The sequence below is a fragment of the Eleginops maclovinus genome, chromosome 7 (assembly GCF_036324505.1).
Source record: "Eleginops maclovinus isolate JMC-PN-2008 ecotype Puerto Natales chromosome 7, JC_Emac_rtc_rv5, whole genome shotgun sequence".
Taxonomy (NCBI): Eukaryota; Metazoa; Chordata; class Actinopteri; order Perciformes; family Eleginopidae; genus Eleginops; species Eleginops maclovinus.
Window position 1 is genome coordinate 10916041 of NC_086355.1, and position 26459 is coordinate 10942499.

The 26459-nt window shown below is 40.6% G+C and overlaps 1 protein-coding gene across 3 annotated transcripts; it reads right to left on the minus strand.

Moving 5' to 3' along the window:
- Window positions 1–24: 24 nt before the first annotated feature.
- gpm6bb (glycoprotein M6Bb) lies at window positions 25–26155 on the minus strand. Of its 3 annotated transcripts, none has more exons than XM_063887721.1 (7): window positions 25989–26155; window positions 6217–6403; window positions 5434–5590; window positions 5122–5290; window positions 4425–4498; window positions 4261–4326; window positions 25–2165 (listed from the first exon to the last, which is right to left on the minus strand). In XM_063887721.1, the coding sequence occupies exons 1-7, from the start codon at window positions 25990–25992 to the stop codon at window positions 2016–2018; spliced, it is 807 nt and encodes a 268-aa protein (XP_063743791.1). In that variant the 5' UTR covers window positions 25993–26155; the 3' UTR covers window positions 25–2015. The 3 variants fall into 3 exon arrangements, with proteins under 3 accessions (XP_063743791.1, XP_063743789.1, XP_063743792.1); XM_063887719.1 differs by lacking the exon at window positions 25989–26155 and adding an exon at window positions 13285–13524; XM_063887722.1 differs by lacking the exons at window positions 25–2165; window positions 25989–26155 and adding exons at window positions 2586–3833; window positions 13285–13520.
- Window positions 26156–26459: the final 304 nt, after the last annotated feature.

The following is a 26459-nucleotide window of genomic DNA, read 5'->3' on the forward strand; positions in this document are numbered from 1 at the left end:
AAGAAAATAATCTCCACACCAAAGTGAGGTTTGTTTATTTTTTTTTATTTTCATAAAAACAGTCAACAGGCGTTTGAGAAATGTCATTGAAGGGTTTCCAGTCAGACAGGTTGCTGGATTGTTGTCTTCCTGGTGATTGATGGGTAGCCTTTACTTAGTTTTTGGTTCATCAACAGGAAGCAGCGTACAAAGATCAGATGAGATGTACTTGTTACCTTTATCCTTGGCCATTAGTTCTGCAGAACTATGCAGGTTTTATAGCTCACAGATACTGTGTAAAACACTGGGCGGTCACACTAGCTTTCATACTTTGGCTAAATATACCATTTAGATTGCTGTACGATTTCTTAATGACGGCTGTCCTATCAATTGTTATCTGAAAGTTCAATTAAAAGTTGAGCATCTGTAATTCACGAGGAAGCCCTTGAAATGTATAGAAAATACAGGTATAATATCAGGCAACAAAATTATATAGGACTCGTATACTTCTGACTGAAAATAACCTACAAAACTAATAACTAATCAGCTACATAAAAAGGATTAATTTGTAAGCATCAAAAATAAAAATGAGGCAAACACTGCCTACTACTGATGTCGGTAAACATGACTGTACATCACGTGTGTCACTGCAGAAACAGTTGTCTTCATGCAACAAAGAAACTTATCCCTGTAAATCAACTAATAGAAACAAGATTACATGAGTAATTATATCAGCATTAGGACAATTGCACATCAAAAACTGGTGCAATAATAACAAATAAAGAACTAAATGAAGTGGTTGTATCTTCGGAAAAAAACTCGAAAGATCCTGACATTTTTCACACCCTAACTTCTGTGGTTTTTTTCATAGGAATATTCCACATGGGACTTAGTTACTTGTTTAATAAGACTTTTCAAAATCAAGTAAAGTTTGATCGTATATTGCAATATATGATACAATATTACAGTGGAGCATCTGAGGGATCAGAGATACCTGCTTTGTTTTTTCGTTAGCGTAAATGAAAACACATGGACTCAACTTTAATATATTGAATATGAATATCCTGTCTAATAATTGGCAGCAGTTCACATTTAGAAAGCAATGTATTCTTATGGCATTATTCATGAAGGTTGAATACTAAAATACTGCATTGTGGAGGAGCTCCCGTTGTGTTCTGATTATAATTGGATTTTAAAACCATGGTTTTACTACGGAGAAATGTTTGTTCCAGTTTAATTGTTTCTTAAGCTCTAGTGCACACCTGAGGTAGGGTTAATGGAGGCCATGAATGCTCTGAGTGACTTAAGTAGCCTTACAATAAAATCTAGATCCAATTATTATCACTGAGATTATCACTATGATTATGATGTGGTTAAATATTTGAACTTTTACAAAATAACTGGATCCACATTATATATTGTATCGCTCTTTGCTGTATCAAAGCAAAACATGTTGTGACATGCCAGTCTTTTCTCAGTGCATTGTAATGTGATGGTTCTTCCAACATGCCAGCTAGAAGTCACACACTAGTTCTGAATGTAAGGCCTTTTATGTTGTGTTTAATAATCTGCACGTGTAATTGAAAACAAATAAGCAAGAAAATAAAATGTCACATTCCCTTGTTAAAAACTGGCCCCCAAAGCTCAAAAGAAAGACAGAGCAAGACTGTAAAACAAATATCATCATTATGCGTTGTATACGAATAGTGCAATGTCTCAATGGCTATAAAAGGGCCAGAGAAAGTAAGACTACTTCAATTCAAAATTACTTTTTTCCTTCAGAAAATACAAAATAAGAAACATCATAAATGACATTTTAAGTAGCATTTCTGGACCACTTGTGAGTTAGTGCAGAAGCAACACTGATGCATTAGTTTGTTAGGAGCCGGGTTAGTACTGCACAGTGTCACGGCAGTTGGCAGGTTATTACAGCTGAGCATTGTCTTGGTCCAAAGGGGCCACAGTGTGTTTATGTGTCTGTACATGTGTCTGTGTGTGTATGTGTGGGTGCGTTTGTTTGTGAATGTGTAATATCCTTATGTGTAGGAATTGAGGCATTCCTTTGAGCGAGAGGTGATGTCCTGCAGCTCCCGCTCTTCCTTCATTTTGATGTCTTGGTAGGCATGCATTTGACTGGCATCCTTAAGGTAGGCCCAGTTTGCTGAGAGAATCATGAGGAAGTGGATCTGGAAGAGAAGGGTGAGGTGGATGGCCGGTGAGCATGTCAAAGATGCAAAGCAAGCTACAGGAGTCAGAGCTACAGTATGTTCATCACAGACACACATAAAGTTAAGCTTTTAAAAGACTTCAACAAGGGTGACAAAAGACATTTCCTAAAGAAGGACTTATCGTAACATCACTGTTACAATCATTGCTAAGTTATGTTACTACCCTGCGGAGAACATCACTAGAGAAATGACACTTTAACGAGTGGGAATGAGTGGAGAAAAGAAAGAGAGCAAACGTTAGGCATGCACATTTTATGCAGCTGTACAAGCTTAATGTTAGTGCGAAGCATGGGATGTAGTGAACCTGACCCTGTTCCATACGCTGTTCAGTTTTATAACGCTGACGGTTTTACGAAGAAATAGACCAAGTGAGGATACTTTTGTAAACAAAGATTGTTTATTTTATATAGAAAGTAAAAGCTACAGTTTTCAAAAACTTAGGAGAAAATTAAATATATGAAGTGTGGAATATAAGTAACTATAAACAGATCAACGAATCTGATAAATGTAAGCATGCAGGCTCAGTGTTAGGATAAAAACAAATGGCTCTTTAATGGCACTTTGAGAGAAGGAAAATGTAGTAAACAATATATCAACGTCAGAGCTGAGGCTATGACAGCATCAGCACTCATAGAAAAACACATTTGCTTTACTCTAAAATTGGAGAATTTCGTTTTATTTATAAAATACATGAAACTAGAGTGACGCTTAGGGCCTCAGGCAGAAGTATTTATCTTGTACTGGTCCAACCCGTCACAGTGTGCTGTGCTATTATGTGCAGTTACCTTGCAAACTACAATAAACACCACCATAATACTCATCAGCATTATACAGTTGATGAAAGGTTTTAGTTTAGTTTAGACTTGTGACAAAATAATTAATACTGAATATTTTCTGTGTAACACTTTATGGTTTGCTAAAGAAATATAAGGCAATGAAAGGCACTCTGCCCCTGTAGCTATTCCTTTTACAGATGTATCAGAGCTGTGTAATGTATATCTATAAAGCGTAGATGATCTCCTTTCCAACTTACATCCTTTTTACAATTGTGTGTTACATCTTGCTCAACAATCTTACATTTATGTGTTTCAGGAGTTTGTGCACACATTTGCATTTCAGGTCTGACTGCAGTCAACTGATGCTCGTCCTGTTATGCAAGGTGAGGAACTGCAAGCAAAATACTGTTTTTTTGTTCTTAAATCAGCTTCACGTATTTATAAATAACACTGTTGTGGATTTCTAGCTGTGCACGTTTCTATAAAATCTGAGGGTGGCAAATGTCTATAAGTGAGTGCCAAGGAAAGCAGAACAAACCAGCCAACTAAACACCCCCCACTCTGAAGACAAATTTCATCAGGTGTCCTCAGAGGAGCTATATCCCTGGACAAATGCTAAAGGAAGCATACAGTCAGCTATTTACACTTCATGTGAATTCTAATGGAGAGATGTTGATTTTTCTATTCTTTTTTTAGTTCATTTGTTGTCAGTTGCAACTTTTCTCTACTCAGTACAGCCTCAAATGCTGTGCCGTGTTCGTAAAACAGTTTAAAACTTAGTGCAGCAGTCTTCTCGACTCTTAAACTTCAAAACAGCAAAGTTATAAGTGGTAGCCATCATGTAGATCAGCTGGTGGAAGAGAACAGAAAAGGTTGTAAGAGAACATGCCGGGGACTTCCTCGTCACTATTACTCTGACATGTTAGAAAAGTTACCAATTGTCCAGCAGTAAAGGTTAAGGAAAAAATGAAAGCATCATTTTACAAATTCTACTTGAATGTGATTTTTAGAAATGACAGTCTTTTAAGGCATAAACAGCAAGCCCAAACTGCACTCTCTGTCATTCCTCTTAAAATAAAAACAGAGCTGTGTATCTAAGCAGATGGTAAACAGCAAATGGAATTGGAGCTGAGGAAAAGACTATATGTATTTTTCTTGATGTGGTTACATAAACCATATGGGAATGAGAAGAGGAGCACTTGACACATGATCTGCCGATACAAACCGTGCAAAGATGGACTAAAGGGAGAGGATTGAGAGACTGGAGGGAAGCTTACCAGAGCGATCACAGTGGCTCCTGCCCCGGCGCACGCTACGATGTACAGGTGATAGGACAGGTAGAACTGGAAATAGACAAAACCAGTGATTATTCTACAGTTTAAAAATGTGATGTCAAGCTCCTCTGCTCATGTAAGTATGAGGAAAAAGAATAAACGCCTACCTCGCTGGTGTTGCAGATGTCACCTAGCGTAGATCCACAGGCTTTTCCTGGTGTGGCATTCCATGGGATAATTCCTGTAGTCACGACATTCAAAAGGCTTTTATATTCACTCAAATTCATTGCATCATGTAGATCATCAGCAAGAGCATTCATGTTTAATGCCCCAACAGATTGGATTACTTTACCCGCTACTATTATCGTTGGGTATGTTCAAGCATGCATTATCTTGTTATTTAAGAAACTGTTCTACTACACACTACTGTCCTTCACATTTTAATGATTGTTATGATTGTATGTAGTACTTTATGAATTCCTTTAACAGAAGGTACATGCTTTGCTTCATGTTATTTTGTTTTTGTTTGTTTTCCTGTGCCGATTTTTTTATTTCTGTATGACGGTGCTTTTGTCGGGACTCCCTTGAAAACGAGATAGTGCAACTCAAGGGGTTTTTCCTAATAAATACATTTCAAATAAATCAAAACTGTCCTGTACGTGAGTCAAACAAAGATCAGAATTATTGTTTTAAAAGCAAAAAAGGGGCAGTTTTACACATGAAGTTTGTTTAACTCATTCTGATGTGTATAAGAGCATCATTAGTAGACATTGTTTGGTTTTAGTTGATCCTATAATACTCTAATTTGTATTTTTAAGACAAACTAATTGAGCAGGACATACATCGGTCGGTCTATTCTCTTACCGTACTGACGAATATCCACACAGATGGAGTCGATGTCAGTGAGATTGGCCATGGAAGTCTTCATGGTGGCACAGGTGGACCACATGTTGTAGAAGAGGAAGACTGGCACGGCGGAGAAGCCAAACACACCCAGCCAGGCAATACCCAGAATGTATGTGAGGAAGACAAACTGAGGACACAGAGATGGATAATGTATCAGCAACATCAGATAACAACTACAAGGCATTTTACAATGACTTGAAACCCTTTTTTAAAAGGCACTGTGTGTTTATAAAGCAGGTTGAACACATCAGTGTGGTTGTATTAACATACCATTCCACTGATGCAGCGGCCACAGATGGTGGTCTTGAACTCGCTGTGCAGCTCCTTGACAGCACTTGTTGTGTAGAAGCCCTCAGCCAGCAGAATGATTCCATACAGGAAGAAAAATGAAGCAATGCCGTAGATGACATACTGCATCAGCTGTATTCTGTTAAAGAGCAATGTCACACATATGCTTAGTTGTGCCTGTAAAGCTGGAATAGGTTAAAATAAAAAAAAGTAAACACAAATCCAGCGCTAACATGTTTTGAGCCTGACAAAAAACACCTGGAGAGACCCACTAAAAAGGTGAGGTAACGTAATAGCATGACATCCCACTGTCTGGTGTAGCTGCTTACAATCATCTTTCTATTACAGGCAATCATTAAAACATGAGGAACCTAGGTTGATTAATCATAGACGGATGGTAGTGATTAAGATAGTGATCTAAAGACGTGCAGAGAGATGCAAAGCCCAAACGTGAAGATAACAGGTGATGCATGTCTCTGGAAATAATCCACCAACAGACAGACTACATCTGTAGACATCTTAAATTAAACAGTGTACTCCAAATGTCTGCAAGATAAAACATATGTGCAGTCCTGTCTCTAGTTCCTCATTTATTGGACTAATGGATGCACTGTGAAAAAAAAAGGAGTCCATATAAGGCTTTTTCTCCAGGATAAGGTAAACGTGGGAGAAACATTAGCTAAAAATAGCCTACATGAAGTTGACCTCAGTTAAAGTTTTTAGGCCTCTCTTTTTTAGCAATACATAGAGTATGACTTCACTTACATATCAGTCAGCATGGCATGATCACTGGTGACCTTGGAGAAGTGGGTTTCCAGGATGGCCACGGTGCCAGTGAGAGCCACATGGCCACATCCACAGAACAGGGCCACGCCGGAGAAGCAGAGGATTGTAGCCACCAGCGACGCATACGGCACCCCGCCTAAACATTTGATGCAGCACTCAAAGCAACCTAGAGAGAAAAAGATAAATAGGGTCAGCGACAAGTATCATTGAAATCTTGCAACATTGTGCCAAATCATTTTACGCTTAAAAGGCAATAAAGTAAATGCAGCAACTCCCAAGTCCATATAAGGGATTTTGTTTTACTTGTAGGACAGGAAGTGATCTCAGGGGAAAGAAGTATGAGATGAATATTCAAATGAAGCCTGTCCCAGCACCCCCTGGACAGATCTCAAGTCTAACCCAGAGCAAAATGAATCCTCTTGCTGTTAACAACACCAAACGGCATTTTATCTTTACATTACATATCACTTGATGGACGCTTTTATTCAAAGAAGTGTCTTGCCCAGTGACCCAACGACATGCTAACTGAAGTGGGACTTGAACCTGCTCTCCCCTGAGCCGAAGATCGGCACACTTTCCCACTGCGCCACAGCCTCCTATTAAAAAAGACTTACATTTAGATATCTAATGAACAAAGGAACTGAGGCAGGCAGAGCAGAACAGCCCGTTATATTTAATAAAATGTGTCTTTGGTCACACTTAATGGGGCGTGGTTCCTTTTGAGACTCCTGCACTGTGAAGTACCAAAAGAAACATGTATAGCTGTGTTAGGCCGTGGTTTAACCAGTCCACACTGCCTTTAATTCCATCTGACAATTCATCACTACACCTAAAGGGCACTAATGGCCATCCAGCAGGTCAGAGCAATGGGTGTCAGCCAAGCTGTATCGGAAATCAATAGTAATTCTCAATGAGGGAATGAAGTGACCCAGATGGATCTGCCTCATCAGTGTGTTCTTATGCCTTGTGAAACAGAGCTAGTCACCGTCTGTGGATGCGCGCAAACAAACTACAGTGTGCTTCCAATCAGATCCAAATGTGTCTGACAGGACATTGTGGAGGTCATGGCTGTTTATGCTTTAAAAAGCTCCCACATATGCCTGATGTCACACAGCAACCAAACTATTTAAAGATGTTATCATCAGTATTTTTATGTTAACAATGGATCAAATGACTGTCTGTTCGTGGACACCCTGAGATGAATCACCAAATCTACAGTTTCCTTCAGTGTTATGGATAATTTGGGCCTCTTTCAGCTCATTTTCATAACTTCATTTTAAGCGAACAAAATAATGTTGGATAAACCTTGTATTCAAGTTGGCAACTAGCTGGTGCACTGCGTATAAAAGAAACAATACAACACAACAACAATGCAAGACATTATACTAGTACGTATAGTGTCTATACAGCGTGTGCATAATCTGTTTCCTATCAAAAATGTAAGACACTATTTTATGCAGCTGTATACTTTGTGATGTAAAGCTGTTGTCTGTAAATCCTGTCTATATATTAAGGCGAGTACTGGCTAACAGGTGATATACTTAATTGAAGTTGCTTCTTGAATTATCTTATTCACCATTTTACTTATCTCTTCCCTTTCTTGTATGAAGAATAAAATACATGGGGTGTCGCAGAGCTTTTCTTAAGGCAAATGTGTGTTTTTCTTGATAAAAAGTAGCCTTTAAAAATGTTTGACTTGAGTGTTGAATCTCGAAAGTTCATCTTTGTTGGAGCTCTTTGCCGTGACAAAAGGAAATTAAAAGAGAGATACTGCTGCTGGGCCAATACTTCTGCAGCCAGACGCTTCATCTCGACTGTTTGTGTAGTACAGGGAGATACAAGAAAATGTGTCCCGTGGTGGGTGAAAGGAAGTTGCCATGGCAGCATTTTAACCACAACTCAATGAGTGTGCCCACAGCCGAGTCGCTAACTTATACCGCAGCCAACATTTCTCTGATGAACATGTCGGGGGAGGGCGAGTGGGCTGCTGGGAGTCAGATCTCTAAGCTCTACAGGATATTGAGCCCAGCTGCAAAGTAAATACAGTTCATTTAAATGAAACACTGCCCCTGTAGTGAATGTCAATGTCAGGTAGTTCTGATCCAGTAGCGAAGTGAATCTCTGCTATAAATCCACTCACTCTCACGTTTCACCCTTCTGAAGAAAAGATATGATTCAAAATAAAAGTCTCCATTACCAAATCTCTCTTATAAAATGTGTGACAGATCACAACAGACGCACTGGTTTATTGTATATTCGGTTGAATGGGATATGTCATGTATGAGAATTGACAGGCCTGCCTAACTCATTAAGCGTCTGTTTGGCTTCAAAACCTGTCTTGAAATGAGTCAGTATTCCCATTAGTTCAACTATAAAAGAGTTGATGTCATGGAGCTAAATGCCATGATATCATGATGACAATCATGTCAGCCTCAGTATCCTGCATTTTACTGGATCTGAACATGAGAAAATAACACACACAGGGATATCTAAAGCTCTGAGAAACAGAAGTGTCTTCCTGGCAATGTACGAAATGCTTTAAAATGTCAAGCTGTCTCTCCACTGAAGCCTGAAATGGACAAGGTCAGGCTGACATGTGCATCTGCCGTGCTTGTCTAACTTGGAGCACTTAGAGAGCGCAAATGTACATTTAGTTTGAAAGCCACCAATCTGATCGATAAGCCATCAGTGTTTATACTATAGTGGTTTGCTTTTGAAGCATCCATCCATCTAGACTGGGGACATAAGCTAGTCACTTATAGGTTGTTATCCTTTATAACACAATAAATCCAAGGTGGTATTTTCACAGCTGGTCTGAACGTGTTGCAGGTTAGCATAAGTCTGGAAAAACAGCAGCACGAGGACAGACCCAGTGATGGGGTTCAACGGTTAGCCTCAGGAATAGCACTCTGTTCACAAAGGGTCTCTGTGAAAGCTTAACTTTTGGTATTAGGCATCAGAGGAGACAGAAATCACATCAAAGCCAAACACTCCACTTTAAGCAGCACCATGAGTCTCATTCAGTTGATGGATTAAAAGCAGAGGTGGGATCAGATATTTGTTTTTAGTTTGTTTTGTTTGCTAACTGTTGAGTTACAGGATTACTTTGACTTCATGCATCCGCTTTCTTGTTGAGAATTAGATGGCAATCAGTAAACTCTTATACCTGTTAGTTTAATACAGCACTTTAGCTGGCCAGCTAGCTTAGCTTTGCATCAACACTGTAAGCTGATGGAAACATCTGGTCAAGGTGCAGGGACTTCACACTGAACGTGTGTCATACGGTAAATGATCTAACACTTCGCAACTAATCAATAAAAGTATATCTCAAAGTAAGCTACTGTTTTAATTTACTGATAATAAATTGTATATGTATTCCTCTTAATAAAATACAGTATATAAATAAAACTTACAAAGTGTAGTTGAAGAGGGCAATGAATACTGCAATTAGATAGACCGTGGGCGGAAAATTCAACAGAACATGTTGTAAAGTGTATTTCAGAGTTATAACATCTACCGCACAGCAGAGCACAGACTGTTTTCTCTTTAGTATGCTGTGTGGGATTGTGTACAGGATATTGCGGGTCAGATTTTAACTCAAATCACCCACCTCCGCAGGGGATAACAGTAGGAGCTGGTGACTCTCTTTTAACAACAAGCTTGTACTGAACGGATCCTGCTGGCTTGATCTGAGCGTAGCATACACATAAATGAAAATCACATTGGGCCCTTCTCCCTCTGATGACTTTCACATGCTCCCAGTCTCTGACTAATACACCAGGTTAAACCTCCGACCACTTCAAGACTCTCCACCTCATCGCTACAGAACATGAATGAGGAGAGGACAAGTTAGCGACTGTGTGTAATGAAAATATCAGGCGGCGCAGCAGAGGCTACTTTTGCCGTGATTGGGATCACGAGTAGGAACGAGAAAAAAAGACGATTGTAAGGGACAAGTGTGTGTGTGTGTGTGTGTGTGTGTGTGTGTGTGTGTGTGTGTGTGTGTGTGTGTGTGTGTGTGTGTGTGTGTGTGTGTGTGTATGACATTGTGTGAAAGAGACACAAAAAATAGAGACAGAAACAGAGTCCAAGAAGCCATGATACAAAGAGCCAGTGTGTGCAGCCCCAGACTGTCCATCACACTGGACTCTCAGGGACTTTCAGAATGGCAGTGAACCACAGCCTCGCTCTTCCGGCCCACAGGCTCCAGGCCCAGGACAAGCCCACCGCTGAGCTCCATCCGGTGTGCCCCTGCAGCACAGCACTGAGCTCTGCTACAATGGGCCGTAGCAGCCACTTAACACTCCAGGAGGATCCTGTTTGTCAAAGCAGCTCAAATCTTCCAAAGTTTGAATGAAATGGCTCATTAAGACCGACCCAAGGACTGACAGACAGAGAGTAAGAAAAACAAAGGAGCATCTAACCAAATAAGTTTAGTCATTTATCATCCAAAGTTTCTGCAGTTCATATTAGGTACCAAGGTATACTTGGTTACTTTCAAATGTGTTTGGATTTTTGATCAACTGGCTTGAATATTAATGCATTTATATTATTTTTCAAATAGTAAATAGTACATTGTATTCCCTTAGTGCCTTATTCCTAAATAAGCAGTAATCACTGAATACTTCAAGCTGCATCAATTGTTTTTTAATCAGTTAATTGTTTAGCTGATCGACTAAATTAAACCATTTTCATAATAAATGAATCAAGAGTACTGTGTCAAGTAAATTCACAAAATAAATGTGCGGTTCACACTACTCCAATGTTCGTATTGCATGTCTCCTGATGGTGAACTGTTTGAGTATTTTGACCGTTTTCTTTGCAAAATCGTAAGACTATGCCATCTATAATGTTCTGAGCACTTTACTTGACGGTTACAGGGGGCAACAGAGGCCCCAACAATAACACATGTTTGTCTCCAAACAGGTTAATCCATGCATGCATCACCACTGTTTGCTTGAGCGCAATCTCAGCACACTGACCTGCAGCTGGCTCTGCTTCATCACCTCCCTCAATCCTTCAACAACAGACATTACATGAACACTGCCTGTTAACACCATGAAGCTGAAATCTTCCAACAGCTGGGACCCTCAGTGGAAAGCGGAAAAATGTCTAAATTCTCCACAGATTATGTATAGAATTACCAACTGCATCTGGTGGAGTAAGCAGACATTCTGAAAGCATTGTTTGATATCCATTCCAGACACAAAAACTTAACCACCTACACACACAGCGAATCACATGCAAGGCAAACACATAGAAGCACCACATAATCCAATGTGCATAGCTAACGTATGATTATCAAATACAAATGGATCCCATCCACATAAATAAACACACTTGGGCACACAGAGTTTATGATAAAGGCCCATTTTGGTCCAGCATCTTGTCATTGAGCCATGAAAAGCCCTGGCAAAAACACCATCCAATTTTTAATCTAGCATCGAGCTTCATTACTTACAGATGTGTCTGTTTACAGCTAATTTGATGTATTGTTGTTTGTTGCTTTATTGGGGCAAGGTTGCCAAAACACCATTTATGAGAAACAGTCTCATTCTACTGTCTCCACCTTGAGAGGACACTTAAAAATTACTTAATGGCTATAATGGCCATTCTCGAGAGACGAGGGAAATCTGAGTGTGCCAATTTGTCAGAAAGTGGTCTCTTGTTTGCTTATCTAACAAAGGAAATGTATACTCCGCCAGCTAATAGCTGTTGACTGCAACTCACCCATGGCTGAGTGTGAGGGAGCAGAGGGAGGCGTGTGGGTGCACTTAGTTACAGTAAAAAGCCAATGATGGCCGATATAAATGGCCCATCAATTGAGTGTTTGGGTACAGTAGAGTAGAATTGTGGACATGAGCTATGTGGAAGAAAATGATGGGAAAGGTAACTCATGTCCACTGTTTTTATAGCCCAATATCACATAAAGTGTCTCAATGGGCTTTACAGACCCACAGACTCCATACCCAGCCTCACTTTTCAGAAACAGCTCGGAGCCCCAACCTCCAATTGCATGTACTGGGAAAAGCTCTTTGTTGGATGTCATTCCTCATCGCTCTGTACCCTATTTCCTAGTAAGCTCTCTACTGTTCTCATAAGGACATAAAGACATGAAAGTGTGGGTTAATACACACATTGTAACCCAAATGGCCAATGAGGTGAGTCAATGCAGAGAGCCCTAGAAACGTCACTGTAACTGATTGTCACTTTCAACATTTTGCAAAGTTGTAATGATTTGCTATAATATAACGCATTACTTACTGGGCACTTTTTAACTTAGATGTTTTTAAACACCATTAAAAGAGGTTTCAAAGTTGCATACCTCCTCTGCAGAATATAACATCATGAAGCGGCCCAGCCTTGCTTAGGAAAAATGCTTTTCTGATGTACAAAATGTTACCTGGAATAGTGAAAGTCACTAAAGAGCAATAAAAGAAACAGCAATCCTTCTCATCCCTTCAAGAAGGGGACGAGCAATTTAATGACTTTCTCTCTCCTTCGTACACACTGCTCACAGCTGTCTATTTCTGAGACTGGAAATGTCTGGTTCATTTATCTTTGTCCCTGCCTGCACCTCATCCAGCTCATTTATCATCACCCCACACACCCCTCCTCCCCCTTGAAAGGAGCCTCTCAAACGCACCCTGAGGTTTGATTGATCTGCAGTTGAATCAACAGGCTCATTGTCCTTAAAAGTGACAATATAGCGATGATGATGACCAGCGGCAGCACAGCATCCCTCTTGCTGCAGGAGAGAGGCCTTCTAAAAACAACACACTTACTTTAGGACCATAAAATAAACACGCACCAGAAGCATGACTGAGATAAACAATAAATAAAAGCAGTCATGCACATTCAACCACTGGAATATCAACTTACAAACGCTATGACAAGGATGCGGTACTGACATTCAGAAGTCCCTGCTGAGCAGAATCTACCAACTATTGTGCAGAGTGAAACCGAGCAGGCTGGAGTAGGTTAAAGCCGCAGTAAACAGAGCAGTAAAAAGAACTGAACCGGTTCTTTGTGAGTGCTCATTGGTACCTCTTTTGTCCTGCCTCTGGTCTTGGTTTTCTTCTGATGAAGTTTCCATGGTTGTTTTTCTCCCATCCAACAAAAATGCTTCCTTTCAGCAAATTCTCTCTTCCTTTCTCCCGCTTTACTCTCTCCTCTATCGCTCCCGCTTTCACTCCCTCTACTTCTGCACGTTTCTCTCTCTCTCTCTATCTCTATTCTCTCCAGCTTTCTCCTCCACATTTGGCTTTTCCTTATTTTCCAGTTCCTCTTTCCTCTGCTCCATTGTACATCACAGTTCCTTTCCAAAATGCAGAGGTTTTGTCAGAAGGGATTTGGTTGAACATAGTGACTGCTCCAGTCAATATGTCACTTATGTCCAGTTGTACAGAGACAATGGGCATGTTTGTTCTGGCTGTTTAGGGATTCAGTTTAAGACAAATCAGCTTTTCCTTCTGATGACACACCAATCCTCATCCATGCCCTGAACTCTCTCCCTCGTCTCCGATGTGTCTCTCTCAGAAACTGAAGTAGAGCCCTTTTAATTGTAGTTGTTATATCAAAGACAGTGAATAGGTAACCAAACTTGACAGAACTGGTGAAATCCTTTGTTATGTAGACTGGGACATAAAGCATATATGCACACAATAGCTCTCTTTCTCCCTCTCTCTATTTCACATTCGACCAAAGTTCAAGAAAAGGGGGAGTGTGCATGCGTTTGGTTGGGGGGTTAGCCCTTCATCTTATGATCGGCAACATATGCCCTCTGCCCCTGCTGAATACATTAGCAAACCTCTGACCGCTGTCTTCCCTCCATCTGGTGGCCTCTAACTTAAATAAAGAAGGACACAGGAAGAAAGGCAAATGTACACTTCCTAAACAAGGACACAGACCGTCCTTTGGGCTGACAAACACCAGAGGAAAAAGAATGGGAACATTGGAGATCCAGAAAATCACAGGGGCAGAAACATAAAGAATTTCAGCTCATAAAACGAAGGAGGAATAGGAAAATGCTTTAAGAGTGATACAATCAATAACAGCTTGTTAAAAATAAGCCTTGAGATGACCAGAGAAACAGACAGTGGGGAAGACAGGGAAGATTTTGGCTGTGTTTGTTTGGCAACAGCAGGCCGAGGAGGCCCAGGGGCATGCTAATGAGAGAGAGAGGCCTTTCAGCAGTGGGGGGAGAGCCCCACTGGAGCGGAGCTGGAGTAGGGTCTTCTCACGGATACCAGACTCACAGAAAAGGGGGATCAGCAGGGGAGGGGAGCCTCAGGGGTCAGGGAAGTGAACTTAGCGGGGATCCCACAACAACAAATGCCCCACTAATCTAGCTTTTTCCCCATCAGCCCTGTTAAACACCAGGAGAACTGACATCCTTGTGATGTGGGCAGGGAGTCTCCAGGCCATTTGTAGTTGTGATGGTGATTTGAACGCTTTTTAATGCAAGAATACAGCTGATTTCCAGGGTAGTTGGGCTTGTGATTCACTCATTGATTGTACCTCAAGAGATGATTCAACGAAGCGGTGGATACACAAGACTGAATGTGTCATACATAACGTCATAGAGTAAGATCAAAGTTACTGAAAACAAGCTTGTGATCTGTGTGCAGGAAGTGAGGGACAACTAAAACTTGTTTATTGCACACATGACGATGAAAATTGAAAACATGTGATGAGGCCTGGTCAAACTGTGGTATCAGACTAACTTTATTACATTCTATTTTAGTATAAACAAACATGTGCTTTTGATTGGAAGTAATGATAAAAGTACCCTATAATCAAAATAATGGCTCTCTCGGTTTGGAGATAAAGCTGGGAAAAATATACAACATGCTATAAGTCATAAATATGTTGCTTTCAGTGCATGAAACTGCATCATAGATGAATCAGTATAACAAAGTGAAAAAACATAAAAGAATCGATTTGAGAAAAAACACACGTCCAAACTATTTTAAACGGTTGTTGCAAAACTTTGGATGGGAAATAAGAGAATCAACTCAGTGATTATGAATAAGATTAATATTTTCCATCTTGGCCAGAGACACTTAGTCACATAGCTAATTTATAGCTGCTGGTTGCACATTGAGCTTTGGTGTAAAAGAATCTCATCTTAAAAGAAGCTGTCTAAGATGAGAGAAGAACCCAAGGTTTTATAGGGAGAACCAATTCCCCCTGGAGGTGGGGGCTAAAGGTGTTGCAGAAAATGGCACTGGTATGTATCAGCAGAGTTACGATGTCCATGGTGCATGGTGCAACTGAATGAATGCAACACAACTTGTCAGCAGTTAACTGAGCAGCTGATGAATCAATCAGTTAATGCAAACGCAATCAACCTGGGATCAAATATTAGGGTTTCTTTATGTATGCTTTCCTTAGTTTTCAGGGGCTTGAAAGTTCTATATTTGTAAGATTTCAAATATAACTTATCAGTGGTGAATAAATTGAATCATGCTTTACTAAATAGTAAATATACTGTATATCTGGTGCTATAAAACATACCGGTAAAATCTTAAGTAGCTTTTTGAGAAGAACCAAATCCAACATTAGAAATGGATTGAAATGTGTTACAATTCTATGTGGGTTCATGTGTGCGAGTGAACCCTTTCACATTTCATGCCGTCATCGGATCTATCGAAATCTTACATAAGTGGTTCCACATGAATGACGCAAGAATGGTATTGTTAGACACATAAAGAGCAACAGATTGATTAGAGCTTTACCAAAAAATACTGTGACAGGCTGAGTGGCTGTGGGAATCATCATGTGAATGTAGGAGGCGAAGCCTGAGAGCAGCATGCTCAGCTCCAGCGTCGAGACAGCGCCACTCCCCTACTTGAGGACACAATCTGAATCATGATGAAGCCCATACAAATGGAGGAGGTTTCATTGTGGGTCAACCTTTCACGCTGTGAGACTGGGGGCCCTGAATGCTCCTCAGTGTTCAGTCACCCGTGAAGACCTGCACCCTGCTTGGCTCACACCGGGGAAAGGGTTCTCAGAGATGTAGGCCTGAGCCCAGAACCGAGTACCTCTTACAAACACTGACAACAGCCTGAGAAAGCAGGACAGATCAGGCCATATTAGGTCTGACTTTAATGTGAAGGCCAATGTCTGTCCCAAAAATGAAAGGAGCCAAAACAAAAGAACAAAATGGTCATCAAATATTCATGAATATTTTGCTGCTTTCATGGAAATAGCTCTACCCTTCAGTGATAGTACAACATATAAATATTGGAGACAGACACTGACAGACTCAGTGGATATGCATTCCTATGGTCTGTGGTGGCATGGCTGTCCTAGATTTGAATGCAGGCCATCTTCATAGGTCAATCTACTCTGTATGTGTGCCTCCATGTTTGGCTGAATCTAAGTCATTGATTAGTTTACAAAGGCAGTGCACAACAAACCCATTATACAGATCCATTCACTTGTTTTTCTGACCCAAATTTGTCTACAGAACCGGAATTGCAAATTCTGAATGACTTTTGCCTAATGATTCGGTGTATGGTTTGTTCTGAATATGACAGCCAATACATCAAAAGGCATGCTTCAAACTTCGAACAGCTAATTTTTCCATGTAGATTCAACAAAAATGAGTCCCTAAAGTAAGCTTTATTCCCTTTCCAAAGAAAATAAATCCTCTGTGATGTAAAAAAATTATATGCTAAGTGTCCTGATCCATTATAGCAAAAAAATGTTGCCTGTAAGAGGGGAAAACTACAGTGGACTGACTTATAATGACTCATGTGCTTCATTCTGGCTTCGTGAAAAGTTGTAAAATAAGAAAATTCATTTAGTGAATAAAGAAGAAAGTAAAAGGTCTAAACAGATTCTCTCAGAAATATATATATATAGGTATATTTTATGGCTTTATTTCTAAACTTTTATACATGAACGACTGTTGTTAAACTGAAGCCAGCTCCCCCTTGTAGACACATAATGTTTTATTCAAATTTTCCCACATTGTAGTATATTCCCAAACATGGAGACGTGTTCCTTATACTGAACAATGAGGGCTGAATAATTTAACATGAAAAACTTGCAGCATTCTAGCAAAAATCAAACTGCTATTTAATTTCAACCATTTCTAACAGCGACATATTTTATGTCTGTCCATTTTAGAACTTGCATGTAGAATATTTCTCCCCAGAGTAATTACCAAACAATGCCAAGGGTCTCTTACTCAGCAGCTCTCTAATTGCATGTTTGTTATAGTATATCGTGGAAGGTCTGGAAACAAAAACACTCATGCAGGGATGCCTGGCAGCCGTGTTTGTCTTCTACAAATGAATTCACAACCCTGACACTCTGGCACCTCCAGAGCCACTGAGGTTTGCAACGAGAGCAAGAGACACAGATGCTTCATATTATCCAAGCTTCCCAGCTTATAGTACCTTGGAAAATGCCACTATGGTTTGGCCGGACAGGAAACCAATGCAATGTCAAAACCTAAAGACTAAGAATTTTATAATTTGAGTCTGGAGTCAAAAGAACAAATCAATGCCATGACACTGAAACATGGAACTGAAAAAAAGGGAAGAGCGGAGGCGTTTACAGTGGTTGTAACCTACCATCTCGCATGCAGGCCATGAATGTTGCCATTGTTTTTCTTTCGGTAAAAGTTTTAATAATGCCTCTGGTCTGGAAAGAGCTTTGCTGTCTTTGCGGTTTGCAATGCTTACATTATGGAGCCAAGGAGACAGCCAAAGGTAGTGCAAGCGAACACCTCTTGATTATCCAGTTAAAATAATGCCACATAATAACCTCCTGTCTTTTCTTTCTATTTCCTGATTATATTCGGACAGGAAAAGTATGGTAATGAAAATACCCAGCTACCCTTGAATGGACATAAATATGTGGTTTAAAACACAATTTTTATTTCCCAACACACATATCATTCTGCTTCTCCAGCATAGAAGAGCCTCGGGAGCGCTTATTAACCGGGTTATTTATTTTGTCAAATTCGACAGGTCGACTAAGTCCATAGCGGATAAGGTCTCCAGTGGGTCTCCACAAACTTTGTAGAGAAACACCTGACTGTTTGGGTTTTAAAATCAAAAGCAATACGCTGAGAGATGCTATAAAAAATAAAATCCTAAGTCAGTTGATATTAATATATAGATATTTATATCTAACAAAAAAGTTCATGAAAACTCCTTTGTGTTCATGTAATCATAATTAATCTTTCTACTCTTTATATCCCTTTTCTCTGCAGACATTAAATGCAACTACACTGCAGTTACTTTGACACTGGCCACTTCCCAAAGCCATTTCAAATGTATGACGGTCTATCAAACTGCACAGAGAGCACAAATAAATCCCACAGGGACATCCCTTAGTGGTGGTAATCCTTTAAATACAATACCTATCACCGCAAGCATTTTTATATTTAGCTCGGGATTGGTTTAATCTTGTACTACAGATACGGCACGTAATGTTATTGAGCTATCCCTGCTGTTCGTTTGTCACAATAACATCAAACAAAATCAAAGTTTATTTATGATGATGACTGACACACCAACAGTTCGAACACTTAGGTTGCTGTGATGTCAAATAACACAGGGCTCCGGTCTTCCAACTTGTTGCACAGGGCAAAAGCATGAGAACACACGCACACACACACACAAAATTAAGACATAATAAAGCAGAGACGTGGGGGCATCAGACAAGACTGTCCAGCTAATCTTGGGGGTTGCTTCCCATGAACATTCCCCCACCCCTGCTTTGTGTCTACCCAGCTCCTGGGATTTCTTTCCCTGAGCCGCTCCCGCCAGTTCTATTGTCCTCTGCCTCATGCTGCCAACCTCTCACCTCTGACCCAAGACTTTACCCTTTTCAAACACTTGTCGTCTCGGTTTCCCCATCCCTCATAAGTAGGAGTAGAACCCTCCTCCTTTCAGCCCCAGCCTGAGAGAGAGACCAGCCCGTTGGACCCTGCCGTGTCAGGATTCATCGTCAGCGCTATGACAACAGAGCAAATGACACGGAGATCACTTTAATGCCATTGTTCCACAAGGCTCTCCTCCCGTGTCTCTAAGCCCTGCGTCCTGCGGCTGGATCCTGGAGGGACAGGGAGTCTGCCTTACCCTGAACCTGACACCTCCGCCCCTGCAGAGCTGTGTTTGTCCTCAGACTCATGATGGAAGTTGTTTTAACATGGACTAAGTGCTTCAAATAAGTGGCAAATACAGCTCCTCACCAGAGAAAAATGGGAGCTAATCTCTCCAGTATTTGGTATACTATCCCTGGCTGACCTCTGTGAGAGTGGGTCAATCCATTACTTTATTGCTTTAAGCACTGATAGGCAGTTTTCCAACAGCACAGACTATAATGACCTTTTGTCCATCACACCGGACATTTTAAAGCATCTACTGTGTAAACTAGAGAGCATTAATGGCGCCATCTGATAGGCTGCACTCACTCCATAATTTTAAGTGTCCAAACATTCTCATCTATTCTGTGCACACACACCATCAATATGTGGGTGTCTCTGTAGATGAAAAAACACAATGCAACCACTGATCGGATAATACATTAAAAGATAGTCATGTTTCACACACACAAGCTTGAGCGCTACGTTCCACAGGCTCAATTACTACACAACCTTACTTTCCATTCTTCAGCTGTGGATGCTATTGTTACAGTATTGTTTTCCCATAGTGTTGAGGTCAGATGCTAAGATTGCCTATAAGACTTCTCAGTGGTAGCTGTACCATTCACACTGCTAATAGATCTCTCCTCTGGCCTTCGTGAGGTTTACGGGGTCAAGCTGTTTTTCAGACAGAAACATCTGGGATTTCCTCTCCCCTGAAGCTGTTGTTAGTTTGCATGTCCTCTTTTCCTCTCAAGTACATTTACAGTAAGAAAAAAACATACAGTGTGGAAATGGTAAAAGCATCCCAACTTAATTTTCGCAAAATTGAAGTGTTTCAACAATTCAGGCTAATTGAAATCCATCTTCTCACACCCCCAAACAGTGCCTGTGAAGCAAACAGCCTCCCCGAACACTCTCCCTTAGCTATTGGGTTTCCTGCAGCTGTCGCTTCAGAAAAGCTCAGCCAGATTTTCATCTGCTTGGCAGAAGTGCCTCCTCCTGCCTATCAAGCCTTTCTCCTGAGGATAATAAGCCAACAATAAAAACTCTCACTTGGAAACCTTTTTCTTTGACAGGAAAGTTATTCCTGGCAGGAGAGACAGTGTGTGTCCAGCGGTGTCTAACTTTGTTTTTTACTGTGTCACATGCAGCACCACATCATGACGGCATGCGCATCGAGGAGTCATGTGACTTTCCTGCAACAGCTTAGATAAACAAAAAGCTGTGAAGAAACATCTCAACACAAGGTTTTTCTTTTTTTTAAACTTCTGACATTTGAATATCTTGTTTAGGATTTTACACATAATCCTGACTATTAAGGCAAAGAAAAAGTCATAAGAGGTGTTCATTTAAATTCTTGCTTAATTCATCCCAAGCGTAGCATTTGGCTGCATCCAAATGCTCTCAGGCTGTCTGGCAGGGCTCTTCATATGGTGAACATTTCTCATTGGTGTGCTAGGGTACCCCAGATGCCTTTGTCTTACGGTTGTTTAGCAGCTGCGTAAAAGCGCAGGGGACAAAGACCTATCTGTGGAGGGTTGAATACACTCAGTGGGCACCCAGCCAACAGCTCAATCCTACAGGATCCCACCGCTGAAGAGCAGACAAATGCATTCTGCTCTCACTTCTCACAGATGATCTTAGGAGAAAATTAGCTGGAGGCCCTACTTTTTCTTCTCATTTCACCTAACTGCTTTCACATCTGAACTGCGGTCACATCAAGCTCCTAAATCTACATAGACGTTTTGGAAACTTGGACACAATACTTGCACTTATGCATTTTCTCCCAAGAGGGGAAGAATGAATACATTGTGTTAAAAGAACCAACCATCTTAGCTGCCCCCCCCCCCATGTCTCTGATTAAAGACAAGAAAACATATATTGAGTCTTTGGAAACTCCAATTCAAGACTCAAGGGAAACTCTGAGGCCTAGATTTGGGTTTAATACTTGCAATTAAAACAAGCCACAGATTTTAGAAATGTATGTAGGACTCAAAACAAAGCACATCTTGACTTTTGATGGCTCATATAAGTGGAGCTGTTTCAAGGCTTGTTTGAGCCCCTCATTATTGTTTAAGACAGAAACAGAAACTTTGAATTGAAGAAAAAGATTGAGCAATTGGGTTTGATTTCAAACCATGCAAACACACAACACCTATGCTGTATGAAGTTGACTTGCTTGTTGGAGTTTCTGTTTTGGTAATTGACAAAAAAATGTATCCAACTGTTTTTTGAAAGTAGGGTGTGGCATTTATACACTGTTTGACCCCTCTGATAGACAATGAACTGCAATGAAATGTGAAATCCATTCGAGCACATACACCAATGAGATCAGTGATTTTGAAAGACAGCCTGCTACTTCTGCATCAGGCTTCAGTCTTTAAGCCCGGTGGTCCACTTATGACTTTAATGCTCTGGCCCAGATCCTGCTCATCACAGAGAGTAGATGTTGTGTGTGTTGTGTAGCATAGCTGCCACAGCTATGTACAGTAATCACACTTTTTAGTCACATTACAATCTATTTACTTGCTTTCCAAAGACTGTCAAGTGAAAATAGGTCATTTTGTGAAAACATTATTGACTATTTAATCAATGTCCCCTGCTCATGGGAATTAAAACATACGAGTGTTTTGGGTGCTGTAGCCAATGTGGTCAAACAGAGCTGTTATAATGTGGTTCACTGTAGATTGCAAAAAATCCTGCAGTGGGGCTGAATGCCTGTTGAATGAGTGAGTGAATGTCCATCAGCCGCAGGGGCTCTTTGCTTTTCCCAACCTATTATTTACCACAGGCCTTCTGGAACAATCATCTACACTGATAGATTTCAGCTCCACTAGCAAATATCCAATCTGCACTCGGGGTATACAGCAATGATGCCAACATATTGTAAAACTAAAGCAAAAGTTTGAAAAAATACTTATTATGCATGTATTTGGCACTTTAACCTTGAAAATCGTGGGTGTTTTTTTCTGCAGTCATAAATAAAGGCCAGATTGTATCTTTGGCATATTTTATTCAAGGCTCAGCTGCATTCTCATGTCTGAACCGTCTCTGGGTTTTTGCATATAGGAACTATTTTCAGATATGCCATCTTGTTTCTACATATCTTTCACAAGGACGAACTCACACAGTCACCCACTCACCCACTCACTCACACTCGCATCACGTCTTTTCCACTGTGAAAGGGCTTTCAGTAAAAGTGATGGGCCTTGCACATGCTTCAACAAGCATCCACACTTCTATTCCTATCATTTTATGTCACAATACTCAATGGCCCCCTTTGTTGTCGGAGGAGTTATCAAGCTCAACAAATTATCGTGACTGCTCTGGCAGACCTGCAAGGCTGCAGAGAAACAACAAAACATATAAAAGGCAGAGAAAGGGAGTGAAGACGAGAGCGGAAAGGGTAACCCCAGAGAGAGAAAGTGAGAGGAGGGAGATTTCACAGGAAACTAAACGGAGCAGGAAGGGAAGCAGAAGATGAATGAAGTCTTGATTGAACTAAAGGATTCTCTTTTTAGATCTACACAGTTTCAAAAAAGTGCTGCATGGGCCTCATCTGCTGTATAATTACCAAAGATGCTCGATCATATCCTATGCCAAATGGAAAGAAGCCCAGATTCATGTAACTATGACAGCAACTACCTCATTAATGATTGCAAACCAAAGCAATTTAGGAAATTTGCGATGGTGACATAGAAATGTGGGGATCAGTGGTAAAACAGTAACTCAGCAGACATCTTCTGGAGGTTAACAAGAGAAGGCTTTGATTCAAACAAACAAACAAACAGATAAGAGCACAGTTGAATCTCTCAACATCCTGACCCTCTCTGCAGTGACTCATTCTGGCAGCTCTGTGGGTTTCTTTTCTCTGCATGTCTTGGAAACAGAACCATGTGCGTGACCTGTACCACATGCCTCTTAGGACCATATCGCCATGAGTCAACTAAAAGCAGGGGGAAATGATCTGAGTCTCTGTTATTGCTCTGCCATCAGATGAAAAGTTGTTGATTCTAAGAGTGCAAAAACATCTCTTTGAGCAACGTTAGCAGTCATGAGTCTTTCCTCTCCTCAGACTCAGGATGCAGGGTCACAGCACATGTGCCTGTGACAGTGATCACTGCTGATGTGTGAGATAAATAATCAGACACTTTCCAGACACCCTAGTTCAGATAGAGGAGGAATACATATCAGACAGCCCCCACCTCAGAGACCCTTCACAGACACACATGTAAAAATCATTATGAAGGACACTGTCCAACTCCTGTGTTTGTGAATCACTAAGGGACAGAGAAATCTCCACTAAACCAAAACACTTAAAACATTATACATCAGGTTAAGGCATACAGATAAAAAAGTAAACCATGTGTCAGTAACAGTTGAGCCGCTGAACTACAGGAAGATGTTTAATTAAAGACACGTTCAAAACTGTCAGCTGCGATTTACTGTCTTTTTCTTCAAATTCTCAAATAAAACAACATGAAATAATATATGGACCTGTTTGAATCCAGCCTTCTTGACGTTTTTCCACAAGACCACCACACAGAGTAAAACAACACTTTGACTAGAGGATACATGAGTTTCCATAAGGAAAAACAATCTTCTGCGATCAGTATCTGGCTCCAAGAAGAACAGACACAGTGTTTATAGTCGTGCTGTATTTGATAAGTTGAAACTCCTGTCATAAGACAGCTTTAAATGTTTAGCACATAATCAAATTGTGTCTGTAAAAGCCATACATTGAAAAGATGGTGAATCTTTTGAGAAAAATAAAATGTGGTTATGTAGGGCTACAAGCTGCAGCAAGGAAAAACGATTCATCTTTCAATGCAGTGTCATGTCATGCTTTTCTTGGTAAAGTGAGTAAGATCTTCAAAAATATTATTTTATCTTCAGGGTAACACTTTCTCTTCTGATGTTTTGGAGCTGAGACATTTTTTCTTCGGCCTGTTTGGTTATAAAATAACTCTTGGCAACTACACACTGTTGGGTGAGTAGTTGTCAAAGGACAAACACCAAGAACCTAACAAGATATTTGTAGAAAATGGCTTGCTGTTTCTCTCTGAATCAAGCAAAGTGGACTGAAGCCAACTTATCCTCCCACATCCCTCACACAGGCCAAAGCACTGTTAAATCGTTCATCCCGAGGACAGAGGAGAATCGTTCTCAAAAAACATGTGGCCCATCTACGAGGTGAAGGTCACTGTAAAATCAGATTAGACATACGTTATATAATCTCTGAAAGACATTTTCACTTGACCGCTCAGTACACAATCGCCTTCAAGACAACCTGTTTATTTTGGGCAGAACGGTTTCATGCACAACGGTTAATCCATGTTCGGTTTTCAAAGCTATTTCACATGAAACAGAACATTCAGAGCCAAACAGACTGAAATATTTGACAATGCAACATTTCTGCAGCTAGTTAGTTTCCAAATCAGTTTCCTCCTGCCCACAACAACATGCTGTAATACTTCTCCTGAAAGGGCCATGTTGAATAAAAAATGGGAGCTTTAATAGCAAGTGGACAATGCACAAAGGCTGATTGCCATGCAGAGTAATATCCTCTATGAGACAGTGAAAGAGGGTCTGTGGGGATGTAGTTCACAGGGTATCCGCTCTGAAACTTGCTTTTCTGTGAACTTCTCTCTCTCTACATTAAGAGGCACTGAAGTATCACAAAGGAGCAGCTTCAAATTAGAAAAACAAAGACGCCTCTGTGAGAGATTCAAAGCGAATTAATGAGCATTGATACAGATTTGCACACAGTGTTCCTCCCTGGTGCTCTGGCACACAACACAAGTCAATAAATGCTCCCAAAAAAACACCAGAAAAGTGACCATTTTTGATTGAGTATGATTTCTACCAAAGACTATTGCTTAATGAGAACAATTGAGAGTGGTAAATGTCAATTCCCCATTTTATCACTGTTTTTATCACTGTGTCAGCAAGAAGTTATTAAACATCTATGGCCAGGACATCTCACTCCTCCCGTACATCCCCCAGGCTTGGAGCACAGATGGCCAACACTTGGGACTGATTTTAAAAAGGGGACAGTCTGAGCTCAGCTCTTCAGATAGCATACAAGTTCTGGCATAACACAAAAACCTCTGACTAATATCAAAATGTTGCTTGTTTCTCGTTCAGTACCTTATTATTTACTAGCAAAACATATGTGTATTAAAGTAAAGAAATTCCTTTTAATGACAATCATTATCAAATGCAAAATGATCAATCCCTGCTCATAATCAATAAAGACAAGTTTGGATCAGATGGCTCACCCCAAAAGCTGAGCGCCGAGGCTCTATTGAAAGCAGGAGACAGTGGAGGCAGAGAGTTGATCTGGATTAAACACCTCCGCAGACTCGCAGGGTTTACTGCAGGAATCCTGATAGACTTAATCTCTCTAATCGCTTTCCTTGAATTCCTACAGCATGCTGCTCTAATGCCGATTCTCGTGAAACCGGGTCAGGTAGCTAGTTTTTGCAGCGCTAGAAGTCTACGTTAAAACAATCGGCGCGCCCCGAAAGTTTGAGCGACGACAACAAAGTGTAAAACGTGCTGTCATTAAGAATAAAATGGCCACATTTGCATGCGTCTTTGGGCTTTACAGCAGGATTTGTTGGTAAGAACTTACCCATTGTTGTAAGTTTTCCAAAGTGTCCGAGGTGAAGTGATCAACTAAGCGTTGAGCCCCAGCTACACTGATGTTGCGTCCTGGGATGAACACTGGCCGCCTGGCTGCTCCAACACTCAACGCTGCGTCCCTTTGGAGACAGCCTGTGTGACGTCACAACGGAGGGGATTACTGATGGGAGGACAGCCCCCCTTCACCTCCTTAGCCCTCATTATGGAGTTTTACTGTTCACTCAACTCATCATGAGCCATTTTTATCTGTAAGCATTCCTGCAGACATGTGCACGAAGTCTTTAAGTAGATATAGGAGGTAATATGTTGGGATTGTCATACACATTGGAGTGAAAGTGGTTTAATAGACTGATTTCACTCAACATAATACAATATAACTCAAGCAGAACTCTTCTGTGCTATTGTTCATTACAAACAACTAGCAAGTCAATGTAGAAGATAAAGTGTTATCAAAGCTTTG